Below are 18,554 nucleotides of genomic sequence, written 5' to 3'. Positions count from 1 at the left end.
GACTGAGGGCTTGTAGGCCTGTTGTAAGGCGGGTCCTCACCAGACATCACCGGCAACAACGTCGCCTATGGGCACAAACCCACCATCGCTGGACCAGACAGGACTGGCAAAAGTGCTCTTCACTGACAAGTTGTCTCACCAGGGGTGATGGTCGGATTCGCGTTTATCGTCGAAGAAATGAGCGTTACACCAAGGCCTGTACTCTGGAGCGGGATTGATTTGGAGGTGGAGGGTCCATCATGGTCTGGGGCGGTGTGTCACAGCATCATCGGACTGAGCTTGTTGTCATTGCAGGCAATCTCAACACTGTGTGCTACAGGGAACACATCCTCCTCCCTCATGTGGTACCCTTCCTGCAGGCTCATCCTGACATGACCCTCCAGCATGACAATGCCACCAGCCATACTGCTCGTTCTGTGCCTGATTTCCTGCAAGACAGGAATGTCAGTGTTCTGCCATGGCCAGCGAAGAGCCCAGATCTCAATCCCATTGAGCACGTCTGGGACATGTTAGATCAGAGGGTGAGGGCTAGGGCCATTCCCCCCAGAAATGTTCAGGAACTTGCAGGTGCCTTGGTGGAAGAGTGGGGTAACATCTCACAGCAAGAACTGGCAAATATGGTGCAGTCATGAGGAGATGTGCTGCAGTACTTAATGCAGCTGGTGGCCACACCAGATACTGACTGTTACTTTTGATTTTGACCCCCCCCCTTTGTTCAGGGACACATTATTCCATTTCTGTTAGTCACATGTCTGTGGAACTTGTTCAGTTTATGTCTCAGTTGTTGAATCTTATGTTCATACAAATATTTACACGTGTTAAGTTTGCTGAAAATAAACGCAGTTGACAGTGAGGACGTTTCTTTTTTTGTTGAGTTTATATATGTTAATCACATTTTTATTTGCCATACCCCCGACGGCATTGCGCGTATGTACCCCCAGTTTGGGAATACCTGGTCAAGTTGTATTGAGATTTTATAATGACTGCTTCTTTATAATTTTGTATTTATTTAACTAGGCAAGTCAGTTAAGAACAAATTCTTATTTACAATGATGGCCTACTCCGGCCAAACCCTAACCCGGACAACACTGGGCGTCGCCCTATGGGACTCCCAATCACGGCCGGTTGTGATACAGCCTGGAATCAAACCAGGGTCTGTAGTGATGCCTCTAGCACTGAGATGTAGTGCCTTAGACCAGTGTGCCATTCGGGAGCCCCATTTTCTATAATGAATATTAAATCACTTAATTTAGCCGTACTTGATTAGTTATCCCATTAATAAATCAATCAATCACAGCTGCTCACCAGAGACCTGATTACTGTAGCTGAATAAGATCTGTTAGAGCAGGACTGGAACAAAAGCCAGCACACACAGTGGCTTTCCAGGAAGAGGCTTGGCCACCTCTACTGTGTAGGAAAATACAACTTGTTGGTTGAAGAGAAGACAATGTTTTTTCAGCAATTAAGGTAATTTGAAATTAGTTAATTCTTGAGAGCAAAAGCTAAATTCATTCATGACAATAGTGAAGTCAGTAGCCTACTTCAGTGAGAAAGTTAAAGGATTTCACTGAGGAGGTGACGACTGCTTTAGTTGTAGCATCATAATCATCTGGGGTTGATCAAATCAAATCAAATTTGTTATTTGTTATTGCGGGTGTAGCGAAATGCTTGTGTTTCTAGCTCCAACAGTGCAGTAATATCTGACAAATATTATCTAACAACACACACAATCTAAAGTAAAGGAATGGAATTAAGAATATAAAAATATTTGGACGAGCAATGTCGGAGCGGTATAGACTAAGATACAGTAGAATAAAACAGAATACAGGAGGGATGAAAGGTGGGTCCTCCAGAGCTGCCTGTCCTCCAGACACAATCTCCTCCTACTCCAGTAGTACTCTTTTGTATAGTAGTCATATCAAATGTAAAGGATATAAATAACCATACAATAAATTACACACAGGCCTCTAATTTCATTAAAAGAGCAACACATTTATTCCAGCTGTGATGAAATAGTGGTCTCCTAGGGTTCTCAATGTTCACGTTCAGGATTAAAGTGCAGAATAGTTCACAGCTTGTGTACATAAAAAAATAAAAAAAATAAAGTAAATCAAATGAACCACAATCCCTAAGATATCAAAAATGATGATGGAGAAGTATGGAAAATATAAATATGATACAGAACAAGCGGAACGTCTCATCATAATAAAACAAAATATCAGCAACGATGTTAAATCCATTCATTATCATCAGGCTTGCACTTGAATTTTATACAAAAAAATCTGTTCAAACAAACGTGTTTAGTCGAGTTGTTGGCAAGGCTAGCTTTAAAACAAAGGCACAGCATATTGTTCAGCGGTAAGGATCCTTTGCAAAGAAGTGCTGCGGAAACATTGTCATCCATACAACCACATGCTTGACAATAATGTGGCTTTGACAGACATGGTGATACATACGCACAAACATGGCAGTCATATACATACTTCCAATTGAATTCCCATTATGCCCATTGATTAACACATTAGCAGAAGATGTACATAAGAAAGATATATTTTTCAATACTGATTTTATACTTTGACAGGTAGGTAGAGGACTTCATGCTCATTGGAGGCTTATTGTACTACTGCGATTGTGGAGATTGAATAGGCCAGTAAGTATAACCTTTTCACATTACTGAGCCATGACAAGCCAAACGGATTTGGCCTTGTTTCGCTTCCACCCTAGTTTCTGGAATCGTTCTGGAAAGGAAAATATCTAGCCAGCGCTATTCGGTTCAGCACAATAGTGTGAAAAGGGCACTGCACAAGTGCTCTCTTTTGATGACAGACTAACAATGGTTTAAACCTCTCTGGACATCACAGTAAGGTGAAGCAGTCGAGAAGACACAGAACTTCATTCACAAAGGATCGGTCTATAGGCAGCAGGCAGACCATGGTTATCTCATCCTCTCTGTAGCAAACTAGAATCATTTAACTAACAAGGCTGAATAGTTTGGACATTTAGAAGGTAGACCTGCGAGGCATCTCTTCCGTACCTCTCAAAGTTGCATGTTCCATGTTTTTAAAGTTGAGCATATGTCTGAAATGTGAACCAGGTTAGACACAGACATGCTATGACATTAGAGTGATCTAATAATCAATACCTGCAGGCATCAGAATGGCCACCTAACTCTGGTTTGCTACGAAGGAGGAAGAATTTCCCAGGACACATGTTTACAACTGAATTGAAAGGCTCCATCAGTGACTTGCATTCATATTATTACCGTCATTTTATTTCTTTATCACAAGTAATCCAAAATTGAAAGTGCAAATCAAAGTACTCAAATCTATACAAAAAGATTTCAGTCGTTATATATCAAAAAGAGATGCTGTGTTTTTTCTTTATTTCGTCTTTTTCCCTGTCTCCTTTGTACACTCTTTCCTTACTCTCTTTCTTTCCTTTTTTCCTTTCAATAACAATTTCTGTTTTAAAGTGAAAAGAATAGCTTGGTTTTACAGCAGAAGTGACCACAGTAGCAAGTACACCATGCAGTTCATCTTCTAGTGCAAAGAGGAATAGAAAAAATGTTTGATGGAAAAAGAACACGCGTGAGAGAATGAGTGACAATGTGTTCAAGAGAAAAATTGACATACAGTAAGAGATTATTTTCAAGAGAGTGTAGTATGCGATGCACAACGACAGACAGACATATAGATAATATTTACAGCCAGCAGTTTGTGTGTAAACAGACGGCCTCTCATAGGGAGCTCCATGTAGAGGAGACTAGGGTTGTGACTAGGTTTGTCTCCAGGACAGAGAGGATTGTTGTCAGACAGACACTATGACATGACTGTCTGTCTGTCTCCAACACTTCCCACTACATCTGTCCTGCTATGGATGACTAAAGAGCTCTATAGTAACAACTAATGAATCATCCTCAATTTCTTTTGAGAGGAATAAAGGGTAAATGTGGCTTGGCATATAATGCCAAACTACATAACCTTATTTTTATGTGACTGAGTTGATTCTCTTCTTATTACATTCAATTGAGGCGATACCTACGGAGTAGTTATATCCGAGGTCATAGTCAGGGCACTCTCTGGAGTCTAGACCAGATCAAAGGCTGCTGTAAACAAAATAATTTGATATGCAGAGATAACAATGGGAGTAAATGAGACACATCATGTGAGAGTGCTTACACTTACAGTGAGGGTAGGTAGGGGTGAGCTAGGACCCTAAGATGCTTTCTTACTTCGTATTAACTTCCTAAAAGACCCTTATCTCTGTCTGTCACCATGGCATCGCGAGACAGGAAGTCATCATCACTGTTGAAAGGAATCTGCTCCATATCAGCTACTACTGCCTAACTTTTCATTTTTTTCTTCTTCTCCTTAATTTCAGCAGGTAGCCCAATAAAAATATAACAATGTAGCATACATTATAAGTATACAAAATATGTCTGTACATTTACAATATTTAAAACATTTACAATATTATAATATCACTGGCTACATACAGTACCAGTTAAAAGTTTGGACACACCTACTCATTCAAGGGTTTTTCTTTGTTTTTACTATTTTCTACATTGTAAAATAATAGTGACGACATCAAAACTATGAAATAACACATATGGAATCATGTAATAACCAAAAAAGTGTTAAATAAATCAAAATATATTTTATATTCCTCAAAGTAGCCTTTGCCTTGATTACAGCTTTGCACACTCTTGGTATTCTCTCAACCAGCTTCACCTGGAATGCTTTTCCAACAGTCTAGAAGGAGTTCCCACATGTTGAGCACTTGTTGGCTGCTTCTCCTTCACTCTGCAGTCCAACTCATCCCAAACCATCTCAATTGGGTTGAGGTCGGGTGATTGTGGAGTCCAGGTCATTTGATGCAGCACTCCATCACGCTCCTTCTTGGTCAAATAGCCCTTACACAGCCTGGAGGTGTGTTGGGTCATTGTCATAATGAAAAACAAATGATAGTCCCACTAAGCGCAAACCAGATGGGATCGCTGCAGAATGCTGTGGTAGCCATGCTGGTTAAGTGTGCCTTGAATTCTAAATAAATCACTGACAGTGTCACCAGCAAAGTACCCCCACACCATCACACCTCCTCCTCCATGTTTCACGGTGGGAACCACACATGCGGAGATCATCCGTTCACCTACTCTGCGTCTCACAAAGTCACGGCGGTTGGAACCAAAAATCTCACATTTGGACTCATCAGACCAAAGGACAGATTTCCACCGTTCGAATGTCCATTGCTCGTGTTTCTTGGCCCAAGCAAGTCCCTTCTTCTTATTGGTGTCCTTTAGTAGTTGTTTCTGTGCAGCAATTTGACCATGAAGGCCTGATTCACAGTCTCTTCTTAAAATGTTCCGTATTGACTGACCTTCATGTCTTAAAGTAATGATGGAATGTTGTTTCTCTTTGCTTATTTGAGCTGTTCTTGCCATAATATGGACTTGGTCTTTTACCAAATAGGGATATCTTCTGTATACTAACCCTACCGTGGCACAACACAACTGATTGGCTCAAATGCATTAAGAAGAAATTCCACAAATTAACTTTTAACAAGACACACCTGTTAATTGAAATGCATTCCAGGTGACTACCTCATGAAGCTGGTTGAGAGAATGCCAAGAGTGTGCAAAGCTGTCATCAAGGCAAAGGGTGGCTACTTTGAAGAACTCAAATATAAAATATATTTTGATTTGTTTCACACTTTTTTGGTTACTACATGATTCCATATGTGTCATTTCATAGTTTTGATGTCTTCACTAGTATTCTACAATTTAGAAAATAGTAAAAATAAAGAAAAACCCTGGAATGAGTAGGTGTGTCCAAACTTTTGACTGGTACTGTACATTGGGTGGGTTGAGTTTGAATACACAAGATTTCACCTCGATGTGAATGAAATAAGGAGAAAGAGAGTAATAAACTCAAATGAAATAGAAAAATGTACAAAAGGTATGAAAGAAGTCTACCTCAAAGTGAAGTCAGTGCTGCACAGTGAGAGAAGGAACACAGTCATTCATGGACCATGTATTCTACACTACCAGGGACATCACTTTAAGAATGCATCCCAAATGGCACCCTATAATGCACTACTTTGGTAATACCCTTTGGGACCTGGTCTTAAGCAGTGCACTATAAAGGGAATAGGATGCCATTTGGGACACACATGTCATCAGTAGAGGGGGAGAGGAGGAGACAACAGACAAGGCTTACTGGACACAGACTGGGCTATTTACAGTCATGCAATGTTTAAAAAGCTTTTTGTTTATGCTCAAAAGCTTTTGCTCGATTATATTCTACATCCGGACTGTGTGTGTGCGTCTCAACTTATGTGTTTGGTTTTATCCACATAAAAGGCCCCTTTCTTTAGCATTTCAAAAAGCGGTTTTGATATCATAAAATCAAACCAAAGTCACACAGAGGAACACTTTTCAAACACGTTGTTGCACAAATACTCTGGAGGAAGGAGCCCGACCAATGAGGCTGAAGCATCCTTTCTTCTTTTCTGTTTTAGAGACGTCTGAATATGCTTTAACACCATAAGATAAAGATTACATGAGTGTTAAGATGGATGATTTCACAGCTGGGATTGACTGATACTGCTAGCTAGCAGTTACCAGCCTGACATTCAGCTAAGGTACAGCAATCATCAGACTGAAGCTATGATAGTGGTAATGTTAGTCTGAGTGAGTCTCTCTTGGTTGGAGTTGAATGAGTGAGTGCCTTTAGGCAAGGCTGGCTTTTCCCATCCTCGTTTCCCCCTGAGTCTATACAGCCCATCGACAGCCCACTGTCAGCCTTCATGACCACTGTGACTGCTGTGGCATGAGGAGGTACGTACAGAGTTCCTGCCCCACCCCTCCCTGGACAGTGCAATGCAACTACTCCATTGCCAGAGGTACCGTAGGCTCTACTACCCTCCTCAATGACCACCATAACCCCCTCTCTCTGCCCACTCTCATGGGCTGAGACCAGCAGCATTCCGCTCTGTTCCGGATCCCTTCTACTCCGGAGTCTCGGGGTGCGGGGGCAGGCCGTTTTCAGACCGCATGGCTGTGCAAGCCATGGTGGGGGCAGTGTGGTTTCCCCAGAATGCTTTGTGTAGCATGTCGAGCTCGGACACCACCGGCAGGCGGATCTCCAGGTGCATCTTCAGGTTCTCCAGCCACTCCTCCAGCTTGGTGAAGGCGGGGCTACAGACAGAAGAGCCAATCAGTCTTAGACTAGTGATGTCAACCTAGATCACATTTTATTTTTATTTGATTTAACCTTTATTTAACTAGGCAAGTCAGTTAAGAACAAATTCTTATTTACAATGACGGCCTAGCCCGGCCAAACCCCAAACCGGACGACGCTGGGCCAATTGTGCGCCGCCCTATGGGACACCCAAACACGGCCGGTTGTGATACAGCCTGGAGTTGAACCAGGGTCTGTAGTGATGCCTTAGACCGCTGCGCCACTCGGGAGCCCATAAATCAGTTACCATGGAAGTTATGGGACACGAGACTTATAATACACCAACACTCAACATAAATAGTATTATCAAACAATAGTTTCCACTCATAAGACAAATACCTGGAAAAGTGTTCCTGTATGAATCATCCGTGTACAGAAGGTCAAGTTTAATCTACACCCCAAAAATCTCACACAGCATGGCGATACATGACTTAGGTCAGTGTCAGACACTACACACTCACCGTTTCTCAGCATCCAGGTCACAGCAGAGGACAGCCATAGGGAAGAAGGCAGGGGGGCAGTCTGGAGGACAGAAGTGCTCTAAGAAGCCTATCACATTCAGCCCAAAGTCATGGGCCCTGGGCAAGTAGTCTGGGTCTGCATTCACCCTACCGATGATCTGGAGGGGGAGAGAGAGAGGTTTACAGTAAGGAAAGGGCAAAAGGCGCTGTTGTTATAAGTTATAACACCAGTTATACGTTATAACACCAGTTATGAAGCTGGATCATTAGTCATAAACTGATATCAGATATCACGACTGCTTGCCAGATTCTTATTTAAACCTACAGATGTAGGATCTTAATTTGATCACTATTTTCTTTCATGCACCGTAGGAAATGCAATTGAGCTTTGTGATTTACATAAGTTCACTGAAAACCAACAATAACAGACGGTTATATTAACAGTATTGCACTTTCCATATAGCCTGCTTTTGGCCAGCTAATAGCCTAACCACCAATCAAGCGACATTATGGACTAAACGTTCAAATCCTGTTGCTGCAGGATTATTTTGCTGTGACAATATAGGTCAAATTAAGATCCTACATATGTACATCTGACTTATTGTTCTGAGACTCCAGGCCCAGGGGAAAGGCAGTCCCCAATAACAGGGTATACCAAGCATAGAGGGACTGAGGGTATGCCCAATGGCACCCAAGGGACCACCAAACGAAGCCAGATCAGCTAGCTAGACCACAGGCAGCCCCTGTCCCTGTCAGTCACCCACCACATAGAGAACTTCCCCTCTGTAATCCTGCCTCTGTAGAGGCCCTGGCTAATGGCGTCCATGTGGAGATAGACCCACTGCATCTCTCACTGCAGCGTTATTTTAATGTTTTAACAGAGCAGTTCAACCCATTGCTGCTGGTGACCAACCCTAATGGTTACCATGCTGCTTGGTTGGTCTCTCGCTCTCCTTCTCTCTCTCCCTATCTACTTTAAGATAACTCAAAAGGATTTAATGAGGAACACGAATACGTTTGACTATTGTTTCCATATTCTGCTGTCATGGGCACTCACTTCACAAAGCATGATCCCGAAGGAAAAGATGTCCACCTTTTCATCATAGCTTTTCCCTGTGAGAGAAGACATTCCAAGTAAAACATGAGGTTATTCGTTTCAGAGTACTGACATAATGTATTACAGTATGTGGTGTTGAAACAACTGAAGAATTCACATTTTTCTGTTTAAAACCCATTTGGTTGAGTCATTCGATTTAAGTGCAATTCAGGCAATGGTGGTTAAAACAGGTCCACCCTGAACACCCACATACCGTGGATCATCTCCGGGGCCATCCAGTAGGGGTTGCCCACTACAGTGTATCTCTTCCTGCGGTCAGGTTTCTTCTGCAGGAGACTCTTGTCCTGGATCTTGTCTTCCACCATCAGCCGAGCCAGCCCAAAGTCTGCCACCACCACACTGTTATTCTACAGGGAGACAGAGAGGGGACAAACAGAGCAGACAGAGTCATTCATACGTGATCAGAGTGAGCAGCTGAACATTGTATGCTAGAAAACACTTGGTTTGTTATTTTTGATTAAAACAAAACTGCTATTCATTAAATACAAATACCGAACTTTTAACAGCTAGGACCTCTATTTCTTGTCTCGGAATCCTGCTTAACAGACAGATTGAAGCCTGCTTGACTGAGACGCTAAACTGCTAGCCAGCAAGCTAACGAAGTTGGTACCAGATGAGTTTTGCAATGGAGCCCTCTGTCTGGAGAAAAAAATTAATGGTTCCAGCGCTGTATCTACTACCCTTTGTTTCGAGACAAACCGGATCACTCGGAGTTCCAATGCGGCAATTGTTTACTTGCCGAGGATTATATGCTTGAGGTGGCTTCTTTGATCACGCAGGTCGCTAGCCTACGTAAGAAACTGGGGGAAACGCAGAGTGGAATGGTTCAATTTTCTACGCCGATGGCTGGACGGCTTTTCTCCGCCTTGTCGTTTGTTGTTATCAGACTGGCCGGTGTTGCCCAGAGCTCCCCCATCTGATAGCGGAGTCGAAGGAGCACAGCATTAGGAGCAAGGCAATCAATGATGGTCGCATGTCATGAGCCGTAGAAGCCCCAACGAGAGGCCCGGAGTGGATACAAACAACTAATAGTTTTGCCGTCCTGGAGCCTGATCTTCCTGCACCTTCGTCGCTGGGGGTGCCTGTGTTTGGGCCGCAGTGCCTACTACTACAATTTCGAAGTTGACATCGGCAGCCTTCCGTCCCTGCTCTGGATCGAGCGGGGATTCTCCATCTGTCGGAGGCCTGCAGCAGGTGCCGGGAGCAACGGGCTTAAGTTATCCTGCCTCTCGCTTGTCCATAAAGGGATCGCCGAATCCTGTGAAGCGTGGGACTTGGGCAGATTTCCTCGTCCTTCTCGCCAGCTGTGATTTTGGGCAGCTCCATGGTAAGAAATGTGACCGTTTCTGGTGCAAAAACAATGTCCTATCCCGGAGTTCGAGTAAATGACATTACTAAGCTTCTCCCGAATGTACTACGTCAGGACATGGAAATCGATTCTATCGTAGGTAATGGGGGTGTTAATGACATTATGAAGAGCTGCTTGACTGCACTCACAAAAGACCCATCATATGTGCCCTCTCAGAATCATGGCATGGAAAGCTTTAGCAGGATTTCCTCTTCACAACTGGCTATGTGATTATTGCAGCTAAATGGGTGTAACTTTTGTTGACAATTTCGATACCTTTTGGGGGAAAAAAACACGTTTTATAAGGAGGATGGGATCCACCCAAATCATTTGTGTTCCTGGATCCTTTCACAGCATTATAAGGCTGTATAGAGACAATGACTTATCAATGACCCAAGCCCAGCTCAGCTAATCCCTACCATTGTGTCGCTCAGCAAATGTACATTACACCAGGGGCGTTTGGTAGACACAATGTAAGTAACCTAATTTGTCCCTCAAACTGCCCTGAATGCCTCTGCTGATCCTACAGCTATTGTATGCAGTAATCATGTGCCTATGAACCATATTTATACTGTTAGCACTGAGCCAGTGTGCCCTAGGAGGAAGTCCACTGTGTGCAGCTCACCCTGCACTAACATAAATAACATGAGTAAATGTACTTATGCTAAGCTTCCCAGTAAAGCAATAAAAACAAGCATCCCAGAAGAAAGTGCTCAAAATAGACCCACGTCAACATATGTAGCTTAAGAAACAAGGTTCATGAAATCAATAATTTGCTAGTAACAGATGACATTCATATTTTGACAATCTCTGAAACTCAATTAGATAAAATCTTTGATGATACAGTGGTGGCAATACAAGGTTATAACATTTAAAGAAAAGATAGAAATGCCAATGGTGTTGCTGTTTATATTCAGAACCACATTCCTGTAAAGATTAGAGAGGATCTAATGTTAAATACTGTTGAAGTAATATGGCTACAGGTTTATCTGCCTCACGTAAAGCCCATTCTGGTGGGAAGCTGCTATAGACCACCAAGTGCTAATGTGACAGGTTAAAGGAAATACTCATAGCCTGTTATACATTAAAAAGTATTAGTAAGTTCATAGTATGTGAGGATCTTAAAACATCAAAGGTTAAGAAGATCATGCATTCAGTATTAGTTGATAGAGATTGATAACATTCATATAATTGTGTTAAAAAGTTAAAATCCGTCAAGCGTACAAAGGGTACGAATTGTGAGAGGAATGTGTAAACGTTATATTGATTACTTTATTTTGTGGTGCCTAATGGAAGGGTAAAAGTGTTAATCTGTGATCTACTAAATGCTCTTAATCTATGAGCCTGAGATCGATTGCTCTGGTCTCCACCCAAGTTCCCGGGGAAATCGCGGTCTTTTCTCATTGCACTAAAAGTTCTCATTGAGGAAACAATACCGTATCACTCTCGTGATTATTTCTCCCCTTTTTCAGGTACGTTATTGATGATAAAAAAAGTAATTTAAATGTAATAACTTGCTAACATGTCAAGAGTGTTTAAGGTGTGTCTTAGTAACATCTTGAGGAAGTTAGAGTTAAGTTCGCAGAGAGTAATATGAGCCCTGCTCGGTTGCAGCGAAGAACAGCTTCGTACTGAGAGTAGATGCCATTTTATGTCGATTGTGAATGAACATGTGCGTTGTTAATAAGATATTTTGCGGTGTTATTTGTATAATGGTTTTTCAAACACTTTATTGCCTGTTGATAAATTGAGTTATGGTTTACTGAGTTAAAGCTTTGTGCTTGACAGTTATATTGAAATTAGTATCTGTTTCAGTGAATTACAGTGTATACTGTTGTGACTTGAATAAGCCTTGTACCCTACAAAACTATCTATTTCCTGTAGATCTGTTGTTCTGTAAAATGTGTTACTTTTGTAAAATGATTGCACTAAAAGTTCTCATTGAGGAAACAATACCGTATCACTCTCGTGATTATTTCTCCCCTTTTTCAGGGGCGTAACACTAACAGTCAGTGTCTGGATATCTGTGTGAAATGCTTGATACTGTATGTGATATCAACAGAGAGGTATATTTTCTGGGTGATTTAAATATTGACTGGCTTTCATCAAGCTGCACACTCAAGAAAAAGCTTCAAACTGTAACCAGTGCCTGCAACCTGGTTCAGGTTATCAGTCAACCAACCAGGGTAGTTACAAACAACACAGGAATGAAATCATCAACATGTATTGATCACATCTTTAATTATGCTGCAGAAATTAGCTTGAAAGCAGTATCCAGATCCATCGGATGTGTAAGGATCCGAAACACGGACATGAAACAGAACAGGAACTACAACTGGACAGGGGGAAAATAACAACATCCATGCTGACATGGGGAACAAAACTGAGGAACAGACAGATATAGAGGGGGCAATCAACAACGTGAAGGAGTTCAGGTGAGTCCAATGAGCGCAGATGTGCGTAATGATGGTGACAGGTGTGCGTAATGAAGGATGTAGTGATCACAATATAGTAGCCATATCTAGGAAAACCAAAGTTCCAAAGGCTGGGCCTAATATAGTGTATAAGAGGTCATACAATACGTTTTGTAGTGATTCCTATGTTGTTGATGTAAAGAATATTTGTTGGTCCGTGGTGTGTAATGAGGAGCAAACACACTGCATTTGACACATTTATTCAATTTACTAACAAGCATGCACCTATTAAGAAAATGACTGTCAAAACAGTTAAATCCCTGTGAATTGATGAGGAATTGAAACATTGTATGGTTGAGCGGGATGAGGCAAAAGGAATGGCAAATAAGTCTGGCTGCACAACTGATTAGCAAACATATTGCAAATTGAGAAATCATGTGACAAACTGAATAAAAAGAAGAAGAAACTACACTATGAAACAAAGATAAATGACAAAGAATAATAGTAAAAAGCTTTGGAGCACCTTAAATAACATTTTGGGAAAAAAGGAAAACTCAGCTCAATCATTCATTGAATCAGATGGCTCATTCATCACAAAACCAAATGATATTGCCAAATATTTCAAATACTTTTTCATTGGCAAGATTAGCAAACTTAGGCATGAAAAGCTGACACTACACATCCAAGTATATCTGAGCAAATTATGAAAGAAAGGAATTCTAATTTTGAAATCCGTAAAGAGAGTCTGGAAGAGTTGAAAAAATGATTGTTGTCTATCAACAATGACAAGCCACCGGGGTCTGACAATTACTGAGGATAACAGCGGATGATATTGCCACTCCTATTTGCCATATTTTCAATTTAAGCCTACTAGAAAGTGTGTGCCCCCAGGCTTGGAGGGAAGCAAAAGTCATTCCGCTACCTAAGACTAGTAAAGCCCCCATCACTGGCTCAAAATGGCCGACCAATCAGCCTGTTATCCTTAGTAAACTCCAATGCTATTTTACAGTAAACAAATTGACAACAAATTTTCAGCAAGCTTATAGGGAAGGACATTCAACAAGCATAGCACTTACACAAATGATTGATGATTGGCTGAGAGAAATTGATGATAAAATATTGTGGGGGCTGCTTTTGACATTATCGATCATAGTCTGTTGCTGGAAAAACGTATGTGTTATGGCTTTACACCCCCTGCTATGTGGATAAAGAGTTACCTGTCTAACAGAACACAGAGAGTGTTCTTTAATGGAAGCCTCCCCAACATAATCCAGGTAGAATCAGGAATTCCCCAGGGCAGCTGTCTAGGCCCATTACTTTTTTCAATCTTTACTAATGACATGCCACTGGCTTTGAATAAAGCCAGAGTGTCTATGTATGCGGATGACTCAACACTATACATGTCAGCTACTACAGCGACTGAAATGACTGCAACACTCAACAAAGAGTTGCAGTTAGTTTCAGAGTGGGTGGCAAGGAATAAGTTAGTCTTAAATATTTCTAAAACTAAAAGCATTGTATTTGGGACAAATCAATCACTAAACCCTAAATCTCAACTAAATCTTGTAATTAATAATGTGGAAATTGAGCAAGTTGAGGTGACTAAACTGATTGGAGTAACCTTGGACTGTAAACTGTCATGGTCAAAACATATTGATACAACAGTAGCTAGGATAGGGAGAAGTATGTCCATAATAATGCGCTGCTCTACCTTCTTAACAGCACTATCAACAAGGCAGGTCCTACAGGGCCTAGTTTTGTCACACCAGAACTACTGTTCAGTCATGTGGTCAGGTGCCACAAAAAGGGACTTAGGAAAATTGCAATTGGCTCAGAACTGTCGGCACAGCTGGCCCTTGGATGAACATAAAGAGCTAATATGAATAATATACATGTCAAATCTCTCCTGGCTCAAAGTGGAGGAGAGATTGACTTCATCACTACTTGTATTTATGAGAGGTATTGACATGTTGAATGCACCGAGCTGTCTGTTTGAACTAGAGGTCGACCGATTATGATTTTTCAATGCCGATACTGATACTGATTATTGGAGGACAAAAAAAGCCGATACCGATTAATTAAAAAAAAAAAAAAAAAAAAAAAATTGATATATATATATATCATACACACACACACAAACATTTTTGTAATAATGACAATTGCAACAATACTGAATGAACAATGAACACTTTTATTTTAACTTAATATAATACATAAATACACACACACACACACAGCTCTGAAGTGACAATGATACTGAAGAGTCTGCTTAGGAGACAAATACTCTCAACTGTTTGAATAAAAATAGAGTTTAAGTTACCTGTGATGAATGTTGAAAACAAAAACTGTCATTTCTATATGCAGGAAATCCTATTTTAATAATGGGCATGGTAAGAATTGACGACCAAAGTGCGAGTCATAATTCCCATGACACCTAGCAAAATCTGAAAAGCGGTTCCTTCATTTATTCCATAGGATATTTTTAGATTCACTTAAAATAAGGTCTGTGTTTCGTGTAGGCTTACACCACCTTGCCAATTTTATAACTGTGTAGATATCCATAGCACAAGGTAACTCTGATCAATATTGGCTAAATATAAGCGAAGATTATTTGTTTATTTTTTAAATTATTTTTGTAGAGTGGATTTATGAAAATATGTTGACAAACGTTACACGGGTATCAAAACATCGAGGCGGTTTAAGCCTGCACGAAACACAGACCTTATTTGAAGTAGATCAAGACATTCTCTATGGAAGACATGAACGGTAAAATAACGAAGGAACCCCTGTCAAGTTCAGCCGCAAGTTATTACAGGAATTATAACGCGTCGACTATTTCTCTCTAAACCATATACCTTTGACTAATCCGGAAACTATCACCTTGAAAACAAAACGTTTATTCCGTTCCGTATTTTATCTAACGGGTGGCATCCATGAGTCTAAATATTCCTGTTACATTGCACAACCTTCAATGTTGTCATAATTACGTAGAATTCTGGCAAATTAGTTCGCAAAGAGCCAGGCGGCCCAAACTGTTGCATATACCCTGACTCTGCGTGCAATGAATGCAAGAGAAATGACACAATTTCACCTGGTTAATATTGCCTGCTAACCTGGATTTCTTTTAGCAAAATATGCAGGTTTAAAAATATATACTTGATTTTAAGAAAGGCATTGATGTTTATGGTTAAGTACATATTGGAGCAATGACAGTCATTGATTGATTGTTTTTTATAAGATAAGTTTAATGCTAGCTAGCAATTTACCTTAGCTTACTGCATTCGCGGCACAGGCAGGCTCCTCGTGGAGTGCAATGTAATCAGTGTCAGAGCATTGGACTAGTTAACTGTAAGTTTGCAAGATTGGATCCCCCGAGCTGACATGGTTAAAAATCTGTCGTTTTGCCCCTGAACGAGGCAGAACGTTCCTAGGCCGGATTTGAAAATAAGAATGTGTTCTTAACTGACTTGCCTAGTTAAATAAAGATTAAATAAAGGTATAAAAAAATAAAATAATAATAATTTAAAAAATATATAAAAAAATAATAATAAGAAAAAAAAAAAAAAATAAGAAAATAAAAAAAAAAAATCGGCAAATCGACGCCCAAAAATACCGATTTCCGATTGTTATGAAAACTTGAAATCGGCCCCGATTAATCGGTCGACCTCTAGTTTGAACTACTGGCGCACAGCTCGGACACCCATGCATACCCCACAAGACATGCCACAAGAGGTCTCATCACAGTCCCCAAGTCCAGGACAGACTATGGGAGGCGCACAGTACTACATAGAGCCATGACAACTCTATTGCACATCAAGTAACACATGCAAGCAGTAAAATTAGATTTTAAAAACAGATAAAAATACACCTTATCAAACTGTGAAGGAACACAAACATAGGCACAGACACATGCATACACACGATAACATACGCACTATAAACACACGTACACATGGATTTTGTACTGTAGATATGTGGTAGTGGTGGAGTAGGGGCCTGAGGGCACACAGTGTGTGGTGAAATCTGTGAATGTATTGTAATGTTTTTGAAATTGTATAACACAATACTATCAATACCAGCCCAAAGTCTGCCACCACCACACTGTTATTCTAAAGGGAGACAGAGGCCACACAGACAGAGTCACATCTGCTGCATCACAATACTTAGAATACCAAACGCACTGCAAACCTACCTATAAGACTATACATCTTACCAGACATAAAGGCACATGCCAGATAGAGCACACTCAACAACATAGAGGAATAAAGAGAGTGAATACTATGACTGTTGACTTTGAGAGGTACAAACACTCTACTGTACAGTACTTTACCCTAACAAAGGTTTCTCTGTGTCTAATGTCAATACATCTCCATTGTCACATCTCTTTCAATGAGAGACAAACCTGTATGTGATCTAGACATACAGGTGCAAACTCTTAATCCTCAAAGAAAACACACACCCTTGAGAGAGAACACACCTCACACCTCTGTACTCACCTCTCTGACAAGACAGTTGTATGAGTTCAGGTCGCGGTGGATTATGTTCATGGAATGCAGATATGACTGGAAGACAGAGAGAAAGAGAGAGTGATGGAAAGAGAGAGAGTGAAAGAAAGAAAACAAGAGTTAGGTATTAAGCCTAAACCTCAAACCAGTGCCTAGTGGAACAAATGTGCATTGTTCTTCTTTCAAACCCTTGGCAGAGTATAGCCTTTGTACATTCACTAATCTACAGTCATGTGCTATATTCATCACTGTAAACCCAAATCAAAGGCCACACAATATGACTACCCATGATTCCCTAATCCAGAAGGAATTCAAGCTGTAATTTTCATATAGGGAAAATCTGCTACACATGTGAACAACACTGCTGCTACACTTCCTCTAGATCTCCACTGGAGGGCAATGTGAGCATGGTTAGTTTGACTGCACTGTGTGTGTTATTCTATTCACCATCACTGCACTGCAGTTTCTCTGATTGCAGCAGTGAACCCTGGTGCCCTGGTCCTGACAAAACCCAGTGTACACTGGCTTCTGATCTGTTTTTGGTTTTATTCTAGAGGCATTCTATACATTCTATTAGGCATGGATCATTCACTCACCATCCCTGCAGCGATGTCTTTAGCAAAGCTCACTCTCTGATTCCAAGGGTAGTTGGTATCCTGTTAGTAAGACAAACCAAGGATAGAATCAGACTCTGGATGTTTCACAGAACATAAACACCAGTGATTAAAACTAAAGGGAGGCTCTCTAATCCTAATCCTGTATCCTCTGATGACTCTGAGACACAATGTACAACACGCAACTATGCACTCATGGGGACACACAGCCACCCAACCGCACACACACAACCTGGTGCAGTGGCACACCCATACAGAAGTGCACACAACAAAGTACTAAAATCCCACACAGACAGACAGACACACACAGACAGACACACCACCGTTACCATTTTCTTAATGATCTCCCTCAGGGTTCCTCCTTTGATGTACTCTGCAATGAAGTTGAGTCTCTTGTCTTTGTAGAGGACACCTATAAACTTCAGCACATTGGGGTGCTCCAGACAACGCATCACCTTCACCTGGAGAGGGAGGAGGGTACACATTTTAAGGCTTGGAAGATACTTTAGGTTTAAATGTGGGACCTTTGTTAGTTATTGAACCCCTATTTAGAGCTACAGTCCAGGAGCTGTCCTAGTCCTGACTCCTCATAAAGACCAATCATCTAGGAGCTGGTGGGAGTGGTTGTGTTGTGTGGGTTTAGTGAAAGCAGTAGTTAGATGAACTGGGTGGGTAGCTACATAATTAGTGAAAGACCTCCTTGTCTCCCGCCCTGAGGGTCTCTGTGAGATGGACATTCCTCCTTCTAGACTTTGATTTTAGTCTATAACCATTTCCTCCTGGTCTAAACATATAAGATGTCTCCTCTCCTGTCATTAACTTTACATAATTGTAACAAGAAACAGGAATAATACGTG

At 41.1% G+C, this 18,554-nt stretch overlaps 1 protein-coding gene across 1 annotated transcript in view; it reads right to left on the bottom strand.

Annotated features, from left to right (window-relative positions):
• Window positions 1-5,816: 5,816 nt before the first annotated feature.
• Window positions 5,817-18,554, bottom strand: part of LOC120028822 (LIM domain kinase 1-like) — a 58,626-nt gene continuing 45,888 nt past the window's right edge. Inside the window, exons 9-15 of the mRNA XM_038974067.1 lie at window positions 18,027-18,158; window positions 17,680-17,739; window positions 17,075-17,140; window positions 9,010-9,163; window positions 8,757-8,812; window positions 7,700-7,857; window positions 5,817-7,195 (exon numbers count right to left, since the gene is read on the bottom strand). Coding sequence (XP_038829995.1) covers window positions 7,006-7,195; window positions 7,700-7,857; window positions 8,757-8,812; window positions 9,010-9,163; window positions 17,075-17,140; window positions 17,680-17,739; window positions 18,027-18,158 — 816 coding nt within the window. The 3' untranslated portion in view covers window positions 5,817-7,005. The remainder of the gene's footprint in view (window positions 7,196-7,699; window positions 7,858-8,756; window positions 8,813-9,009; window positions 9,164-17,074; window positions 17,141-17,679; window positions 17,740-18,026; window positions 18,159-18,554) is intronic.

The sequence above is a fragment of the Salvelinus namaycush genome, chromosome 34 (assembly GCF_016432855.1).
Source record: "Salvelinus namaycush isolate Seneca chromosome 34, SaNama_1.0, whole genome shotgun sequence".
In the NCBI taxonomy this organism is placed as follows: Eukaryota; Metazoa; Chordata; class Actinopteri; order Salmoniformes; family Salmonidae; genus Salvelinus; species Salvelinus namaycush.
This window is presented reverse-complemented; position numbering and strand designations above follow the sequence as displayed.